Raw genomic sequence first — 18,624 nt, forward strand, 5'->3', positions numbered from 1 at the left:
CGGAAAGAAAGAGGCAGAGTCCGTGGTGTTAGAGTTCTTAGGGGTTTTATTCCTTAAAAAGGAATCGTTCTAGAACTGGATATCATGTTCCTGCAACCACAGGGGTTCAGGAAGGGATAGAGCAATATTTTATTGACAATACATAGCTTATATACTTGAGTTACATTATAGACACCAATGCAGGAGGCGTAACAGCTGAGAGAAACAAGATAACAGCATGATAACAGCATCCACGTGTTAGCAATACGTAATTAGAAGGCGTGAACTGGGCGTGAACACAGAGGTGTGTGCTAGAAACGTCACAAGTAGGTGGCGACAAAGCAGAATCTTGTAATGTCAGCAGAAATCAGAGGCATGGATGCGCGCGCAGCTGCATGACGTATGATTGACGTGAAACAGACGGGTGCAGGGAACTTGACATTTACACTGGCGGAAAGAGACAGAAGTCTGGCATGTCAGATCAACTCGTACTTCTATCATATCTGATATCTGATGTTTGGGAACCATACTATCTAGAGGGAAAGGTCTCTGGGGCAGAAGCTACTCTATACTGACTGTGAGTGCGTGTATAAGCGCCTGAGTGTCTGCATGAGATGCGGGGGCATGGGCCTTCCATGGAAACAGAGGCTATGAATTACTTGCGTGGAGACAGCGAGGCCGGGCCCTTCGCCCTGCAGCTGGGGGAATGTTTACTTAAACTAGTAGGCAGGAATGCATTTTCGAGGAGCGGAACAGATAATTCGAAGGGTGAATACAGTCTTGGCAGGCAGCAGGCTGAGCTAAGCGCCATGAGCCGCACAGGGAGTAAGGCAGAGTTCAGAGATACAGGTGGGGGCTGTGACTTCGGAGCGTTTCAGGAGGCTCGAGGCCTGGACTTGCATCTGGGCCTTGCGGAGCCTTAGAAACGGGTGCAATTTGACCATACATGCACCATATAAAGACGTTGGCATGGCATACTTAGGAACTGAATTATCGATCCATTCATGGTGGATCTGAAAGAGGACATGTTAACGTTGGACGCAAATGTATTTGCGTCTTCATAGCTGGCACAGGAGGGAAGTTACATGCACTTTAGGCTGGTACATGGAGACGGTGGGGTACACGTTAGGGAACATTACTTGACCATAAAATTTATATTTCCTCATTCCCTCCTTGTTCCCTACGGACCCTTCATGATATATCGATTCTCATAAACCGATCAGTCTGTTCTTGTAACATCATTTGCTCTTCTTTCTTCTTTTCGCGTTTTAAGTGAAAACTGGAATGTTCAATACATGAAGTGACGCACAGGCCACAAATCGCTGGCCCACACTGTAGGCACAGGCAGCAACTGAATACTATAGCAAGGGCAATGCCCAGGAAGGATAGGAGCTTCCATCCCCAAGCGGTTAACGTTGTCCAGAACCAACCGGACCAAGTCCAGGTGCCTGGATTCTGATGTATCAGATTTGCAATTTTATGAAGACGTGTAATAGCTTGATATACTGTTGGCGCGTTTTCTGGAATGAAAATACAGCAACTTGACCCGATGACCTTACAAGCTCCGCCTCTGTCTGCCAAGATGACGTCAATAACAAGACGATTCTGAAGAACAACAATCCGTATAGCGGACTGCTCCTCTGTTAAGTTACCTAGGGCGGAGGCAGTTTCATTCACTACTGCTTCAAGTGTTCTAGTTAATCTGCGAATTAATTTACTATTTTGGACGGGGCCTGTGAAGAAAAAGAAACCTTTATTGAAATCTGTGTATTGCTCCCATGCCGTTTCAGTATAGTCGACAATCGGGAGATCTCTTCGGAGTCTATTCTTTACTAGATTTGTATTTCTGTGATAGTCAGGAGCTAGGAAAACAGGTGGCAGAAGGAATGCAATGTAACAGGTACCATCCCAATCTAGAGGTAAACGTATGTATGCGGTATGACCACAAACAAAGTAGGAATGACGAGTTGCTCTGAAGGAAGACTTGCCTTGATCACTGAATTCGACCACAGTAGTACATTTACTATGACCTAAGTGTACGGAACCTTTCTTACTGACACATAATTCACCAGTGACTGGTAATACTGACATAGCAGAGAGAACTGGTGCAGTTTCGGATTCAACAGTGAGAATCATAAGGTTAATTGTATAATTACCTAATCCATATACTTCATTTTCTAGATCAGTTCCTATTCTAATGGGAAGTCCCTTCTTGTCAGGATAACAGGCATTAAGCAGAACTAAGTTCAAGTTTCCCCAAACCCAACTCCCTTTAAAAACAGCAATATCAGGATCTACGGAATTTATTATTCTAAACCAGGCTCCACAGGAGCCATTGTGAGTGAATGGGTACGGGAAGAGGGGCAGAACTCCCTTGTATTTCTGATAGGGAGGGAGTCGGCCACATATCCAACAGTTTGTAGCATTGTTAGTCTGATGGGAGTGATGTAACATACTAATGAATGTGTTGTTGCGCAGCGCAAGTCTGTAAGAAAGTTCATGGGGAGGTAATTTACTAAAAGAATGTTCAGCAGTGACATTATAAACAGATTGTTCACGCTTGAAAATAGGGTAATATATAGAAAGCAATATACTTGCAACAATAATCAGAAAACTTAGAAAAAACATAATCAATAATGTCACTATACAGTGACTACGTAGTGATTTACAATATGCGTGTTTCTTGAGTTGTTTCTCTCTCTCTCTATCTCGATCTAGGGGATACATGTCAGAAACTATTTAACCGATTCACCTAGGGGAGGACTTAAACAATTAAACTGTCTGACTTGCTAGATCGGAGTTTTAGTTTATATTCCTCTTGGGGAGTTGTCTCTTGTTTCGGAACTTTAAAGTCACTAGGTTCGATACAGTCTTTGGAAGGGGTGGACAAGTCTTTTCCTGGCATTAGTTCATTGTATTTTTTCACATGACTTGTGTGGATCCACCCCTTTCTGCCTTCGATCTTTATAGCGGTCCTCGTGGTGAGAAGGACGATCTTCGGCTCTTTCCAGCGGGGCTCCAGCGGACTTTTCCTGTCGAAGTTCCTAATCAGGACCAGATCGCCTGGACGGACATCATGCGGCTTTACATCAGTGTTGTCAGGGAAGGCTGCGGCAACCTGTGAACGACATGATTGGAGTGCAGACATCAAGGAGGCAAGGTAATCTGTCAGCATATTACAATCAACATCGGTAATTTTCTTCGGTATGGGCGTCCCCCACATATTCGGTGGCCTGCCAAAGACCACTTCATACGGGGATAGTCCTGATCGCGAGTGGGCGACCATCCTCATGTAAAACAGTGCAACTGGCAGGGCGACTATCCAGTCGACCCCTTTTTCTTTACAAACTTTAGCAAGACGGGTCTTTAATGTCTGGTTATGCCTCTCTACAAGGCCTGCAGCTTCGGGATGTCGGACACAATGGAATCTCCACTGATATCCTAGCAGCAAGGAAACCTGCTTCATCAATTCGGATGAGAATGGCTGTCCGTTATCTGAGTACACGACACGAGGCAAGCCGTATCGTGGGAAGAATTCTCGAACCAGCTGCCTGGCAGTGGTCGGAGCAGTATAATCTGGGACTGGATATGCTTCGGTCCAACGGGAAAGTGCACAAACAACTACGAGGACGTACTTAAAACCTCGACAACGGTCCATCTGGATATAATCCATCTGGAGGACTTCAAAAGGGTGATCAGGAGGATGAAATCCACCTTGCTCTACAGGGACGCTTTTACCTGGAATGAACTGACAACAGATCATGCACGTACGCACTTTCTGTTTTGCTGCTGCTCGTAAGTGTTTGTTATACCAGAGATTCTGTATACTGTCTAACATCGCTTTTTCTCCTAGATGTGCTGGACTATGTGCTGTATTGATTATGACTTGAACCATAGAGTCGGGGAGAAACCATGTAGATTTTCCCTTCGTCATCCATCCTTGATCTGTCTGAATCCCTCCTAGTTCGGTCCATTTCTTTATTTCATCTGTAGTAGCATGTGTCTGAATATCGATTACATCTAGGGCGGGATCCCTAACTGTCATACAATGTGTCGGTACTATTGTCTTTGTCACGTCAGTTGTCTGAGTGTGAGTCAATGCTGTATGTTTTGCTGTCTGGTCTGCCAGGTCGTTACCCTGGGAAACGGAATCAGTAACTTTAGTATGTGCTTTACACTTCATGACGGATATACCTGAAGGCAGATGTATTGCTTCTAACAGTGCTTGAATGAGGGGACCGTGCTGGATCTTGGCACCATGAGAGGTCAGGAAACCTCGTTCTTGCCATAACACTCCGAAGTCGTGTACAACTCCGAAGGCATAACGTGAATCTGTATATATATTAACATTTCTGTTCTTGGCTAGTATACAGGCTCGGGTCAGAGCAATAAGCTCTGCCGCTTGAGCGGACAGTGTATCAATACGATATGTTTCCTTTACTTCGGTTTCAGTGGTCACTGCATACGCGGCCACTAACTCTCCTGTATTTGTTCTCATACATGAACCATCCACATAAAGTGTCAGGTCTGGATTTGTCAATGGAACATCGGTTAAGTCTCGTCTGGGCTTTGTTACTGCATTAATGATCTCTATACAATCATGCGGGGCTGGATCTGTCATAATTGAAGGTAACAATGTTGCGGGGTTCAGAATACTGCAGCGTCTGATTTCTATGTGTGGCTGGAATAGCGTTAATTCATAACCTGTCAGTCGTGCTATAGTCAAGTGTTGAGTCTGGGTTCTGTTTAAAAGAACCTCTACAGAATGTGGAACTTGTACTGTTAATTGATGTCCTAAAACAATTGAGTCGCTCTGTCTGATTGCTAATGCTGTTGCTGCTACTGACTTCAAGCACGCAGGGAGTGCCTGGGCTACTGAATCCAATGTACTTGAAAAATAAGCGCAAGGCTTATGTGAACCTGCTTGATCTTGAGTGAGGACAGACAGCGCTGTACCATCACGTTCTGTAACAAAAAGTGTAAAAGGTTTGCTGTAACATGGTGTCGCTAAAACTGGTGCTTGACATAAAGCTTTCTTTAATTCTTCAAAGGCTTGTGTATGTTCCTGAGTCCAAGGAAGGACAGTCGAAGTCGCTGCCTCCTGTGTTGTCAACTGAATGAGTGGTTTAGCTAGAAATGCATACTGAGGAATCCATTGTCTACAGTACGAGGTGAGGCCTATAAAGGCCCGCACTTCCTTTTGTGTCTGGGGTTGTGGCATATTTACAATTAACTGAATGCGATCAGGAGTGAGCTGTCTCCCCACTTTGGACAGCAAGTGACCCAAGTACACAACTTGCTGAACACAGAATTGTAGCTTCGAAGGAGACACCTTGTGTCCCTTGTCGGCCAGAAAATGTAAAACTGTCAGTGATGCTTGCTCACATTCGGGCTCACTTCGTGCGGTGATCAGTAGATCATCGACGTATTGCAGTAAAGCGGTGTTAACTGGCATTTGAATACAATCGAGTTGTCTTTTCAGTGCTTGACTATAGATGCTGGGGCTTTCTGTGAATCCTTGAGGTGCGCGTGAAAATTTGAAACTTCGTCCATTTAAACTGAATCCGAAGAGATATTGGCTCTCTGGATCAATAGGCACACTGAAGAAGGCGTTCTTGAGGTCAATTACAGTAAAGAACGTTGCTTCTGGATCAATAGCAGTCAATAGGGAAGAGATGTCGGGAACCACAGGGTACTGTGGAACGATGCATTTATTCAGTTCTCGTAAATCAATCACCAGCCGATATACTGGCGGAGCATTGGGATCAGTACGTTTAAGAATCGGAATGATAGGGGAATTGCAGATATTGGAGTCGGTCTCTACGACCACTCCTTGGGCAATAAGCTCTTCAATGATTTTCAGTAAAGCCACTACAGCATCGGGCGGTAACTTGTATTGTCTGATTCTCGGTAAAACAACACCTGGTTTCAGTGTAACACGGTATGGGGTAATGTGCATGCAGCCTACATCGGTTGGGCCTTGTGCCCACAGGTGGTCTGGTACATTTCTCAATCTGACATCAAACTCTCGTAATACATAGTGACCTTTAAAGTCACGCAAGAAAAGTCTAACTCCTTCCGGAGAGCAACATATCACTGCTCCTAGAGCCTTCAATGTCTTTATTCCTAACAAATTTTCTGGACATGATTTCGTAAGTAATAGGTCTGTAACACATGATAATGGACCCACAGCCAGGGGAACTGGTTCTGATACCTCATTTACAATAGGCTGTCCTGAAAAACCAAGGGAAACATTCTGTGAGCCTGAGAGGGGTGCCCCTGGGACTTCGTCATGGCTGATTGTTGTGCGGCTTGCCCCTGTGTCAATTAAAAATTTTCTGTCTTTTCCCAATACTTGACTGTGTACATAAGGACCCTCTTGATCTACAGGAATCTCAATAAGAGGCAAGCCAACTTCCCTCTCTAGGCTGTTTCATGTGTATCGTGGATAATCGGGGTAAGCAGATTGGGCATACTGATACATTTGTTGTGAAACTTGCTGAGTCGCGGCAATGGGCTGTGGCTGTGGTACCGCTGCGGTCTGTGCTGTATGTGATGAAACATGCGTAGGCTGTGTATTCTGTGAAGTCTGTTGCTGGACCTGGTCTTGTCTAGGTGGATGCGGTCTTTCCTTAGTTTTACCTGTTGCTATATTATGTTGCAGGACTGGACATTCATGTACATAGTGACCTGGCTTCTTGCAATAGTTGCATGTCCCTTTAACGGGAGCTGCTGAATTTCCTGTCTGTGTCGTACCTTTTCTCTGGCCGTCGGCTGGAACCGACTGGGCCACTAACATTTTCATTTTCGTGTCTTTCATACGTTTCTGTTCATGATCCTGTTCTTCTCTAATTCTGTTCTGATGATATTGTAACATTTGTAACATCTGTGATGGCGTATTTGCTTGCCATGTACTCTCAACCTTATATACACGGTTTTTAACTGCTATCAGGGAATTTTCTACTAACTTTGATACAAAAAGGTGCGGGTACGACTCGCTACTCGGTTTTAGACCACTATTAATAATGAAACATTTCTCGAATATTGAATAGAAGTCACTAGTATCTTCATCTGGTTTCTGTTTACAGGCTGAGATTGCATCCCAGTCTTCCTTTCTAGTTGTCAGTAATCTTGGCAGAACTTGTACTATTAAACCTGGTAATGCTTTAGTTTTTTCCCCAAGGCCTAGCCCTGGGGTACGTTTTTCCTCCTCGTCTTCTATTTCTGCCCATACGATCTTTTTGTCTCCCACCTCCCATTCTTTTTCCTTGAGCTTCTCGTAGATGCCCGTGGGCAGCAGTACCTTTAACATTTTCATGATATCTTCATATGTGTAATCCCCCATCAGTAACATGTCTTTAAGTTCTCTGTGAAAACCTGCAGGGTCTTTATCGTGGCAGGGTACTAGCTTTTTCATTTCCAATAATTCTAACTTGGTCAGAGGTGTGTGTACATACACACGTTTCAGATTATTATCGGTACCCATAACTGGATGTACTTCTCGTAAAGGGTTCTGACTTTCAATACCATGTAGACGTTCCATATGATACATTTTTCTTTCTGGGGGCGGAGCGGAAACATATTGTGAACCTAAAAAGGTATTATATCTGTGTCGTTGTTCTAGAATTATTTGTATTAACTTGGTACTCAGACCTCTCCATCTATCCATGAGTAGTGCTTCTAATGTATCGTGTAAGGGACCTGGATCAGAATTTTGGTTTCTGTATAACGTGAGGAGGTGCTGAATCATGTATACACCTGCTAATTTCTGTTCGTCTGGGGAGAGGTTCAGAAATGTCTGTGCTACTGTGTCATCATTATATATATTAGGATTGTCAGCCCATAATACTGCTGACCGGGCTAGTTCTTGTTCATCCATAGAATTGAGTACGTGGTACCCCATTCGTTCTCGAAGCATTTTATCAGTGTCTTGGAACTGATGTTCAGGAGAATTCGGTTTTGATATGCCAGAGAGAAAAACTCTCTTGCTTTCTGGACGGATACTTTTCCTAAGATAAGTTCCCTTACCTACATACGCTATCGTATCTGTAGTTTTTTCTGGTTCTTCAGGTTCTTCCTCCTCCTCGGAGGAGGCTTTCTCTTTTTCTCTTTCATGTATTTCTATTACTTTTTTTCTTATTTTCTTGTACATACTGGCTATGCAACCCCCTTTGTCATGTTTTCCTTCGGATATATTTTTACCCCACTTATTTAGTGCTTCCATTTCATCCTGATCTGTCTCAGGCCTGTCTCGTTCTCTTATTAGGCAATTTATGAAAAAACGCAATATATGTGCTTGAGTGTCAACTTTCTGATGTGACATGGCCTCCTTAATACTGTCAGGGTCTTCCCCAGTCTGGACAAAATGATATATTCTATCTAGGTGTTCTTTCATTCCTGGGAATAATATTAGGTAATCTGTAGCTTGTCGCAATCGTAGTGATGCTATCAACATCCTATCGTCTTTGCCGGGTACTGGATCGTATCTGCAAACTGGAAGCGGTTCTTTGAGTATGTCGAGACGGGGTGATTGGAACGTGAACGGATTCTGTAGGTCCCTAAGGTGTAATCTGTGTGTTGCTGGCGGGGTCTGGAAACCCCCTGTTGCACCTCCTGTGGCGGAAGCTTGGACATTATCTCTCTGTGGAGTCTGTATGTGTACTTGAACTTGTCTTTTAGTAGGATCAGGTAGAAGCGGTTTCGGTATATCAATCTTAGGTGCAGGAAGTGGTGGAGGTGGGGGAACGACAGGCTGTCGGACGGGATAACCTGATTGCAGTAACGGTGGGTTCTGGTCTGGAGGCACGTTGCCATCTTCGTCACCGTCAGTAGGCGGGACGCGGACACGTGGATTGGTGTAAGCGGGTGCTACATCCTCTAGATAGGAATTCAGAAATATGTCTTTAGTAGTTCTATGATTTACTTTAGTTGGAACCAGTGGTGGCGGCAGATTTTTCGGTATTTCTGAAGTGGCCTCAGGCGAACCCTCGGCCACTAAATACATGCCATTTACGAGATTATTTCGTGCGCGGTCTATTTGTTCTGTTTTTACTCGGATTCCTTCATTAACTAATTCGTTTTCTTGGGCCTTATCTGATTCTTTAAGTCTGTCTTCTCTACGGAGTGCTTTTTCAGCACGCTTATGTGATTCTTTACGCCAAAATTCTATGGCGTCTTTCTGAGATTGTCTGGCTTTCTTTTTCCATAGTGCTTCTTCTACCTTCATGATGCACTCGGCATCCCATGTTCCTGTAACAGGCCATCTGTGTCTCTCGTCTAGATGCTTAGTATAATCGGCCCATAAATCTAGATACAATATGGCGTCTAAGCCATGCTTGTGGTACATAAAATTTCCAGGAGTGTCCCTAGGGGGGATCGGAATTTCTTCTTCTAGTATCCCTTTCCTAGTTCCTATCTGCTTTAACTTGTTGAAAAACGGCATCTTGTTTACTTAATACTGAATGCTCAATCTTTGCTACTTAATTCTGAATACAGCTAGTTACACAAGAACACAATAATGCACATAAAAAAACAGTCACACTCATACCACGACATTAATCACATGGAAACATTTGGAACATATATCTCTACCCTGGATAACTGATGTACTGCTAAACAGCACAGATACACTGCCAAGAACAGTGCAAAAACTTGAAAATAACTGATATACTGCTAAACAGTACAGATACACTGCCTAAAACAGTGCAGACCGCGTTTGTGTACCCAAACCCGTCTTGATACGACCCAGCAATGGTACTCACCGGGAAGCACGGAAATCGGAAGGCCTCGGAAAACTCGACTGGACTGGACCGGACTGGACTCGACTCGACACGTGGATACTTCGGAAAACTGGTGGGCCTCTTGACACCTCGGACCTTGCTTCTTTCGGCTAGGCTCTGGTCGGGATCCTCCGCACTCCTCACCGCCTCGTCTGGGTGCTGATCGCAGTCTTCGTCACCTCCGTGGGCCAGAGGGAGATACAGGAAATCCTGCCAGTACGCGTAGTTTCCGTCTAACTGATGGCAGGGGACAGAGCTTGCAACGCACCAACCGGCGCGTGGGGTGGGGGAGGGGTCCCTATTCGGGCGCCAAAATAATGTGGTAAATATTTAATTTACCGTCTTAATTTCTATGCAGGTAAGTACTTAATCAATAATAACTCAATCGGAAAGAAAGAGGCAGAGTCCGTGGTGTTAGAGTTCTTAGGGGTTTTATTCCTTAAAAAGGAATCGTTCTAGAACTGGATATCATGTTCCTGCAACCACAGGGGTTCAGGAAGGGATAGAGCAATATTTTATTGACAATACATAGCTTATATACTTGAGTTACATTATAGACACCAATGCAGGAGGCGTAACAGCTGAGAGAAACAAGATAACAGCATGATAACAGCATCCACGTGTTAGCAATACGTAATTAGAAGGCGTGAACTGGGCGTGAACACAGAGGTGTGTGCTAGAAACGTCACAAGTAGGTGGCGACAAAGCAGAATCTTGTAATGTCAGCAGAAATCAGAGGCATGGATGCGCGCGCAGCTGCATGACGTATGATTGACGTGAAACAGACGGGTGCAGGGAACTTGACATTTACACTGGCGGAAAGAGACAGAAGTCTGGCATGTCAGATCAACTCGTACTTCTATCATATCTGATATCTGATGTTTGGGAACCATACTATCTAGAGGGAAAGGTCTCTGGGGCAGAAGCTACTCTATACTGACTGTGAGTGCGTGTATAAGCGCCTGAGTGTCTGCATGAGATGCGGGGGCATGGGCCTTCCATGGAAACAGAGGCTATGAATTACTTGCGTGGAGACAGCGAGGCCGGGCCCTTCGCCCTGCAGCTGGGGGAATGTTTACTTAAACTAGTAGGCAGGAATGCATTTTCGAGGAGCGGAACAGATAATTCGAAGGTTGAATACAGTCTTGGCAGGCAGCAGGCTGAGCTAAGCGCCATGAGCCGCACAGGGAGTAAGGCAGAGTTCAGAGATACAGGTGGGGGCTGTGACTTCGGAGCGTTTCAGGAGGCTCGAGGCCTGGACTTGCATCTGGGCCTTGCGGAGCCTTAGAAACGGGTGCAATTTGACCATACATGCACCATATAAAGATGTTGGCATGGCATACTTAGGAACTGAATTATCGATCCATTCATGGTGGATCTGAAAGAGGACATGTTAACGTTGGACGCAAATGTATTTGCGTCTTCATAGCTGGCACAGGAGGGAAGTTACATGCACTTTAGGCTGGTACATGGAGACGGTGGGGTACACGTTAGGGAACATTACTTGACCATAAAATTTATATTTCCTCAAGTAGTTGAACTGCAGATGTTAAGAATGGGTATTCAGGAAAGAAAACAGTACAGACTGGTTACAGATGTACGTTCAGGGATTCATCCGCTTTCAAACCGAACGGGATTTTAGAGTTCAGAAGGATTATGTATCTGGACTCTAGGCGACGTAAGGCCAGTTTACGATTGCCTCCTCTTATGCTCCTGGGTACGTTGTCGATGACATAGTATGATAGGCTTTGGGCATTCCCTTCATGTAGCTGATTAATGTGCCTAGCTACTGGGTACGTTGGGTCTTTGTTCGCTATTGCCCTTAGGTGTTGTAGAATTCTAACATGTGCAGGGTGAATGGTGGAACCTACATATCTTTTCCCACATACACATGTCAACACGTACACCGCAAGTTCTGTTTTGCATGAGTATTGTGCTCTAATGGTGTACGGTTTTTGTCTGAAGGGTACACTGACATCAGTTGTGTTGATGCCATGGTTACACGCTTTGCATTTGCTGCATTTTTTGAAGCCTTTCTGGTTTTGTAACTAATTACAAGGCTTTTTTATTGCTGGGGCATTGCAAACCAACTGGCTGCGCATCGAATTGGCTTTTCTGTAGGTTACAAGTGGCGTTTTACCCACCGCCTGGCCGATCGTTGGGTCATTATGTACCAATGGCCAGTGTCTCCTAAGGATCTTACGGAGATTCATGTGGTGCCTGTTGTATCCCGTGATAAGTCTAGGTGGCTGCCGTTCGCAGATCACAGGACTCTTGCTGTTTTTGGGAGGGAAAATGAGTTCCTGCCTAGATTTCATATTGCATTTGATTTCTGCTCTCCTACACGTTTTATCAGTGTATCCCCTGTTCTTGAGCCTAGTGAAGAGGCTCTTTTTGGCCTCTGTCAAATCTTTTGGGGTGCTACAGGTTCTAGTCATCCTTAGGCATTCAGCATATGAGATGGATTGTTTCAAAGGTGTGGGATGAAAACTTTGCGCGTGCAGGAGGTCATTGCCCGCTGTAGGTTTTCGGTATGTGCGTGTCTGTATACTGTTGTTTCGGACAAATAACTCTAAATCAAGGAACTGTATAGTGGTAGGGCTAATGTTACAGGTGAATTTTAAGTTTAAAGCATTTTCATTCAATTCACTAGCAAACTGTTCTGCACTTTCAGGGCTGCCCTGCCACAAAATAAAAATGTCATCAATGAATCGTTTATACACCATAATGTTGTTGGTCATGGTTTCTGCGTGAATAACTTGCAACACCTGCTCCACCCACCAGCCCATATGCAGATTCGCATAGCTGGGGGAGAAGCAAGTACCCATAGCTGATCCCTGCATCTGCTTATAATGTAGTTTGTCAAATATGAAGGTGTTGTTGGTCAAGCACCATTCTGTCATATCAAGTAGCATGCAGGTATGTTTGTATAAGTTTATTGGCCTTTTTCCAAGGTAATGTTTGAGGGCGTTGAGGCCATCTTTATGCCTGATGCTTGTGTACAATGATTGTACATCTAGAGTCATGAATAAGTAGTTCTCTTTCCATTCCACATCATAGATTTATATATATATGCTTAATACTTACCTAATGCATTTAAAATGAATATGCCTTTACCAATCATGCCTCTATAATGAAATTCGCTGTAGAGGGATGCATGGTAAAGGCATATGCGTGGTAATGGTACCTGCATTGTAACAGCCGTGTTGCAATGGTAATGCGTGGTAACAGCCACGTTGTTATGGCTGTTTTCCATCATCTGCACCTAAAGGTCCCTGCAATACAATTTGCAAGCAAAGGTCACATGCTGGCTTTTAGAGGTGATGCTTCGGAGCACACTACTGTTGTTTCCACAAATAGAGCCATAATAATTTCCCCCAAAACTGGCAACAATGTATGCAGCTAAACAGGGCATGTTCTAAAAAGTTTTTTTCTGCCTTCAATCTGTCAATTTCACTTGCTGTTCAGCTCTTTCATTTGTCTTTAATGTTTTAGATGACTTTTTCTTATGCCTTCTCTCCATCAAAGGGCACTTAAGTTATTTTGATACTATGAAGTACTTTTCAAAACATGAAAAGAAAGCCTCTAGAAATGTGTTTTTGCATATTACTTAGGAAAGGTCACATAGATGCTGGTGCTGCCTGTAGGGAAGGACAGGAGCTGAAAGTAAGAGGGTTCCTTTTTACAATGAGCTACCCCTTAACATCCATCAGATAAAAACACATCCATTACCTCTGCGGTTGTTCTGTTACGATGGAAGTGATGAGTGTTCCTGTTTGTACATCAATCACTTTGAGAAAACCATCTTCTCCTGAGCTGAGTATATGTCTGCTGTCTGTGGGCAGGGAACAAAAACACATTTAAACTGACTGCTATTTGCCATCATGGGGGCATTATTTAAAAACAATGGAACATAAACAACCTACAACTACAAACATTTTTTTTACATAATTAATTGATAGAATTGTTTCATCTATGAATGTGCTTACACTGGCCAGATACCAACCAACGACAAAATAATTTTTATACAAATAATAAAACAATCTTTGTCCAGCCCAAACTGACAAAGCATTCTTTTACTGGCGAGACCAGTTATTTAAACAGTTTGCAACAGTAGAAATGGTAATAGCACAAATATTATTCATACCAGGACTAAAGGCAGTGTCATACACTATGCCAGAGTGACATCGAAGCTGGTGCAAGAGTTGATTTGAAGCAATGTCCCATATACTGACGGTGCCCTCCTTGGTGCCCGACACCAGCAGCGAGCCGACATAGTTCAAGTTCATGGAATTAACCTGGAGAAAACATGCAGGTGTTCATGTGATCCATGTGAGACAAAGGCATGGTGTGCACAGGTTTTTGAGTTACATTTGCACTCTACAAACAGAAATGCCATTTTCAAGGAGCCACCCAGTAAATTTTGTTACAATGGATATCCAAAGCAAAGCAGACATTGAAAAAATACACAGTATTCTAGAATGCCCATTGTTGATTATTGTTTGTGATAGAGAACCGGGTAAAGGAGCTGTTTCATCTCTACTCTTGATTGTCCCTTTAACTCTTATACCACATCTTGGCTGCACAAACCAATAGAACAGTCAAAATCATAACCATTAAGCTTGACAATTTGGCAGATTACCAAGTTTCCTCTTATTATCCCCATACTGCATTGTATGACTTTCAAGTACTTTCAATGAACAGGTCTGGCCTATCTCGAAAAGAACAAGTTACTTACCTTTGCCGACTCATCTTGTGAATCTCCCCAGCACCAGACTGGATCTGGAAAACTTATCAATAGCTCCTGCTTGTCAGTAGGTAGTGCCATTGTTCTACGCCACTCCTTTGTCCTGTCTCCGGACATAACGACGGAGCCGCTAACCAATGGCACCTCTACACGTGCTGACGTCAGTTTGTTCACTGACATTTTCTGTAGTCCCTGATGCGCAACATAACTAAAAAAATGAGAGCCTTGAAGGCGTGTGCAAACCAAATTGGAACCTTATGACTTCTGAAAGTGCACTCCAAAGAACAGGGAGAAGGATGGACAATCAGAAATAAGTCAGATCAAAGTAGCAAAAAAAGCATGCTTTACTGCCCTGATTGAAGAGGCCCAGTTTGTTTCAAACATTATATTTAATATCGCTAAATCCTTTTTACAATCTAAGGCATTTGCTAGGGACATTCCCCCTTACCAATTGCTATGCAACCAGATCTCTTCTTTCTTTGAAGAGAAAATACATGCCATTCAACAGGGTTTCCCATCCACCATGCCCCATCTGACTGTGCTTTATTAGAAACCCCTTCTTTAAAGGTGGGGATTGCAACTTTGGTAGCCTTTCAGGAGATTACACTCTCACAGTCACAAAAAGCCATCCTCTCATGCAAATCTAGTTCTCCCAATGACCCTTGTACCCCTACTATTCTTCCTAAGGTTGTTGACATTGTCAACCCTTTTATCAATAAAATTCGTAGCAACTCATCAATGGCTGATGTCCCCCCAAACTGGAAAATGGCAGTTGAGAAAACCCTACAAAACGAATCTCTTGCATACCCCACCACAATGTCGAAACTTCACCCCACCTCACTGCTCCCCGCATTAACCAAAATGCTTTAAAGCCTTTTCAATGGCCAACTAATTTCCTTTGTGAAAAATTCCAATGCACTTCATTCCTGGCAATCTGGCTTTCGGCCAAAACTTTCCACAGAATCGGCTCTGTTGGAAGTTTCCGATGCCATAAAAAGACCCTGGAAATAATGCGGTGTTCATTTTACTTGATCTCTGCGCCTTGTTTTCAAAACCAAGTTTATTGAGCATAGGAGTATCAAGAATGTGGTATCTCCACACACCAAGATCACCACAACAATATCAATGCATCTATGACATATGCAAGAAGAGTTGAAGTAAGTACAAAATAAGCTCAGTTTAGAAATGCCCCAGCAGCCTACTCTAACCCCCAACTACTCCTCCCCCCCGTACCAACACTCCCCCCCAACCCCCCCACCACACGTGTACAAAAAGGCAACAGAAAAGGAAATATACAAAGAATAAGCAGGTATAGTGCCGCCAGGGCTTTGCCGCTGCAGGCCAGAAGTGTCACTGTGTTCAAATGTCCTCCTCCTGCTCCGCCGGGGGGTCCAAGGACATGCCGCGGTAGTCGGCCCACCGCTTCCAGATATTGAAATGTTTGCGCGGACAGCCCCGCGCCTCAAAGATCGGCTTCTCCAGGCTCATGAAATAATCTAACCCAGCCTTCCAAGCAGACAGGGGGGGGGCCCGCACAGACTTCCATGCCCGAGCCAGGTCCCGTTTGGCCACCACCAGCCCCAGGAGCAACAGGTGACGCTTATATATGTTGCCCCCAACCCCTTCCATAATATGCAGCAGGCCCAGCCGGTGGGTACGAGGAAGATCCCAACCCCGGACCTCAGCCAGGCAACTCCACACGCCCCTCCAGAATCCAGTCAGGCGACCACACGACCACACCGTATGCATTAGGGAGCCAGGCACCGCCCCACAACGCAGGCATTCCGGGGACGCAATCAAGCCAGCCTTCCACAGACGTTCACACGTATAATAAGCACGGTGCAAGTACTTGAATTGAATCAGGCGGAGCCGGACCGCAATGGCGGTGCCGCGCGGGGACTCCAGCGCCTCCCTCCAGTCGTCCTCGTCCAGGGCGCCCACATCCACCTCCCACGCCTCCCGAAGGGAGCGGAGAGTGGAGGAGCAGTGGATAACAAGCGTCTGATAAATCTTAGAGACCTTCCTGTCTCCCAAGTCTCCCACAAACACTTTTGCCTCAATCGGGCTGAACTCCGGCAGGGAGTCGAGGCCGGTAATGCTCGAGGCGAGGGCATGCCGCAGCTGGAGGTAGCGGAAGAATTGGGACTGAGGCATCTGGAACTCCGCGCGGAGTTCCTCGAAGGACTTGAGAGTGGTGCCGGACACGACCTGGCCCAGTTGTGTAACTCCAATGGCCTCCCAGCCCTCAAACCCGGCCAGGGCCGCCAGTTCCGGAAGCAGGCCATTGTGCCATAGCGGCGTTTCAGCTGTTAATTTGCCCCACCAACCCATGCGGCGCAGGGATTGTCGCCATACCGCAAATACTACTTTAGTGACCGACGGCAAACCACGGCGTATTCGAGCCGAATAAAGAATGGTGTGAAGCGTGCGATCACCCATGAGCAGTCGCTCCAGGGCATAGGCCGGATCACCCCTGTCCCCATACCACCATTCATTAAGGACAAGTAGGTGGGACGCTTGGTAATAGGAGAGGAGGTCCGAGGTGGCCAAGCCACCACAGTACGTGGATAAAAAGCACGTCTTCAAGGCCACCCTGGCTGCACCACCATCCCATAGGAAGCGGCCCAGCACAGAATTAACCTGACGGAACCACTCCACTCCAATGGGGTGTGGGAAGTTTTGGAGCTGGTATAGAAGCCTCGGCAGCGCCACCATCTTGAAGATGGCCGACCTCCCAAAAATGGTGAGCGGCATTCTGGACCAGGTTTTAACATCAGTCTGGACCCGTTCCCACACCGGCAAGACACCACGTGTCCAGGCCACGGCCCGCGAGTCCGAAAGAAAAACGCCCAGATATTTCAGGCCATCTGCCGCCACACGCAACTCGGCGGCCCATGGGTCGGCGACCTCTCCGCCACCCAAAATCCACAGGGTCGATTTGTTCAGATTAAGATGGAGACCTGAGGCCTCGCCAAACACCCGCATGATCTCTAGAACCCGGGGACCCGAGCGCCGCAGATCAGTGAGGAATAGAAGGACATCATCTGCATACAGTGCAATCCTATCCGTCAGGTCATCGTCCCAGACAAAGCCACGCAGCTGGGCATCCGTCCGTATCCGCGACGCCAGGGGTTCCATGGCTAGGGCAAATAGGTAGGGGGATAGCGGGCAACCCTGCCGAGTACCGCGACCGATGCGGAAGCGCCCAGAGACAGCGCCGGCCACGCGGACCGAGGCCGTAACATTAGTGTAGAGGAGACGAATATATGACAGGAAGATAGGCCCCAGGTTAAGGCGGGTTAACAAGGTGAACAGATATGTCCAACTCACCGAATCAAAGGCTCGGTCCATGTCCGCCAGAAGGAGTGCCGCCTGTTCATCTCTAGCCCCCATGGCGTCTACCGCCGCCTGCGCCCGTCGGATATTGTGCCGGGTGGCCCTGTGCGGCATGAATCCGGCCTGGTCGGGGTGGACCAGGTCAGCAATGTGAGGCAAAAGGCGGTTCGCCAAGGCCTTCGCCAAGATCTTGGCCTCGATGTTGAGAAGGGAAATCGGCCTGTAAGAGTCGTGCCGGTCCGGCGCCCTGCCCGGCTTCAAGAATACCACTATTTCGGCATGACGCCAGTCCGGTGGCAACTCACCCCGAGCCCGTGCCGCCTCCAGGGCGCTGCGAAAGTGGGGTCCCAGCTGGACGTGAAACTTTTTATAAAATTCACTAGGATAGCCGCTCGGGCCGGGCGCCTTGCCAGTATTTAATTGCCCAAGGGCCTCCCCGAGTTCTTCGGACGTAAGCGGGGCTTCCAAGGCGGTTCTGGTCTCGTCAGGGACTGCCTGCGGGAGCAGGTCATCCAGGTATGACGCGATCTCGTCCGCCATCAAAGGATCACGAGGAGCGTATTGCGCCTCGTAATAACGGGCGAAGCTAGTCGCCAGCAAATCTGGATCGGTCATGACCGAGCCGTCGTCCGCAGTAAGGCCCGGCAACACTAGGGGCTGGAAAGTCGCCTGGCATAGCCTATGGAGCATGGTGCAGGACTTGTCGCCCCACTGGTATACCCTGCTGCGCGTGGCGAGCCACGCCTGTCGGGCCTCCTCGTACAGGACTGAGGCATACACCTG

The 18,624-nt window shown here is 46.2% G+C and overlaps 1 protein-coding gene across 1 annotated transcript in view; it reads right to left on the reverse strand.

Moving 5' to 3' along the window:
* NSMAF (neutral sphingomyelinase activation associated factor) overlaps window positions 1–18,624 on the reverse strand; it is a 606,375-nt gene that overhangs the window by 33,000 nt on the left and 554,751 nt on the right. The window contains exons 28-29 of the mRNA XM_086965781.1: window positions 13,906–14,056; window positions 13,491–13,593 (exon numbers count right to left, since the gene is read on the reverse strand). Coding sequence (XP_086821907.1) covers window positions 13,491–13,593; window positions 13,906–14,056 — 254 coding nt within the window. The remainder of the gene's footprint in view (window positions 1–13,490; window positions 13,594–13,905; window positions 14,057–18,624) is intronic.

Source organism: Lissotriton vulgaris, chromosome 4_1 (assembly GCF_964263255.1).
Source record: "Lissotriton vulgaris chromosome 4_1, aLisVul1.2, whole genome shotgun sequence".
NCBI classification, from domain to species: domain Eukaryota; kingdom Metazoa; phylum Chordata; class Amphibia; order Caudata; family Salamandridae; genus Lissotriton; species Lissotriton vulgaris.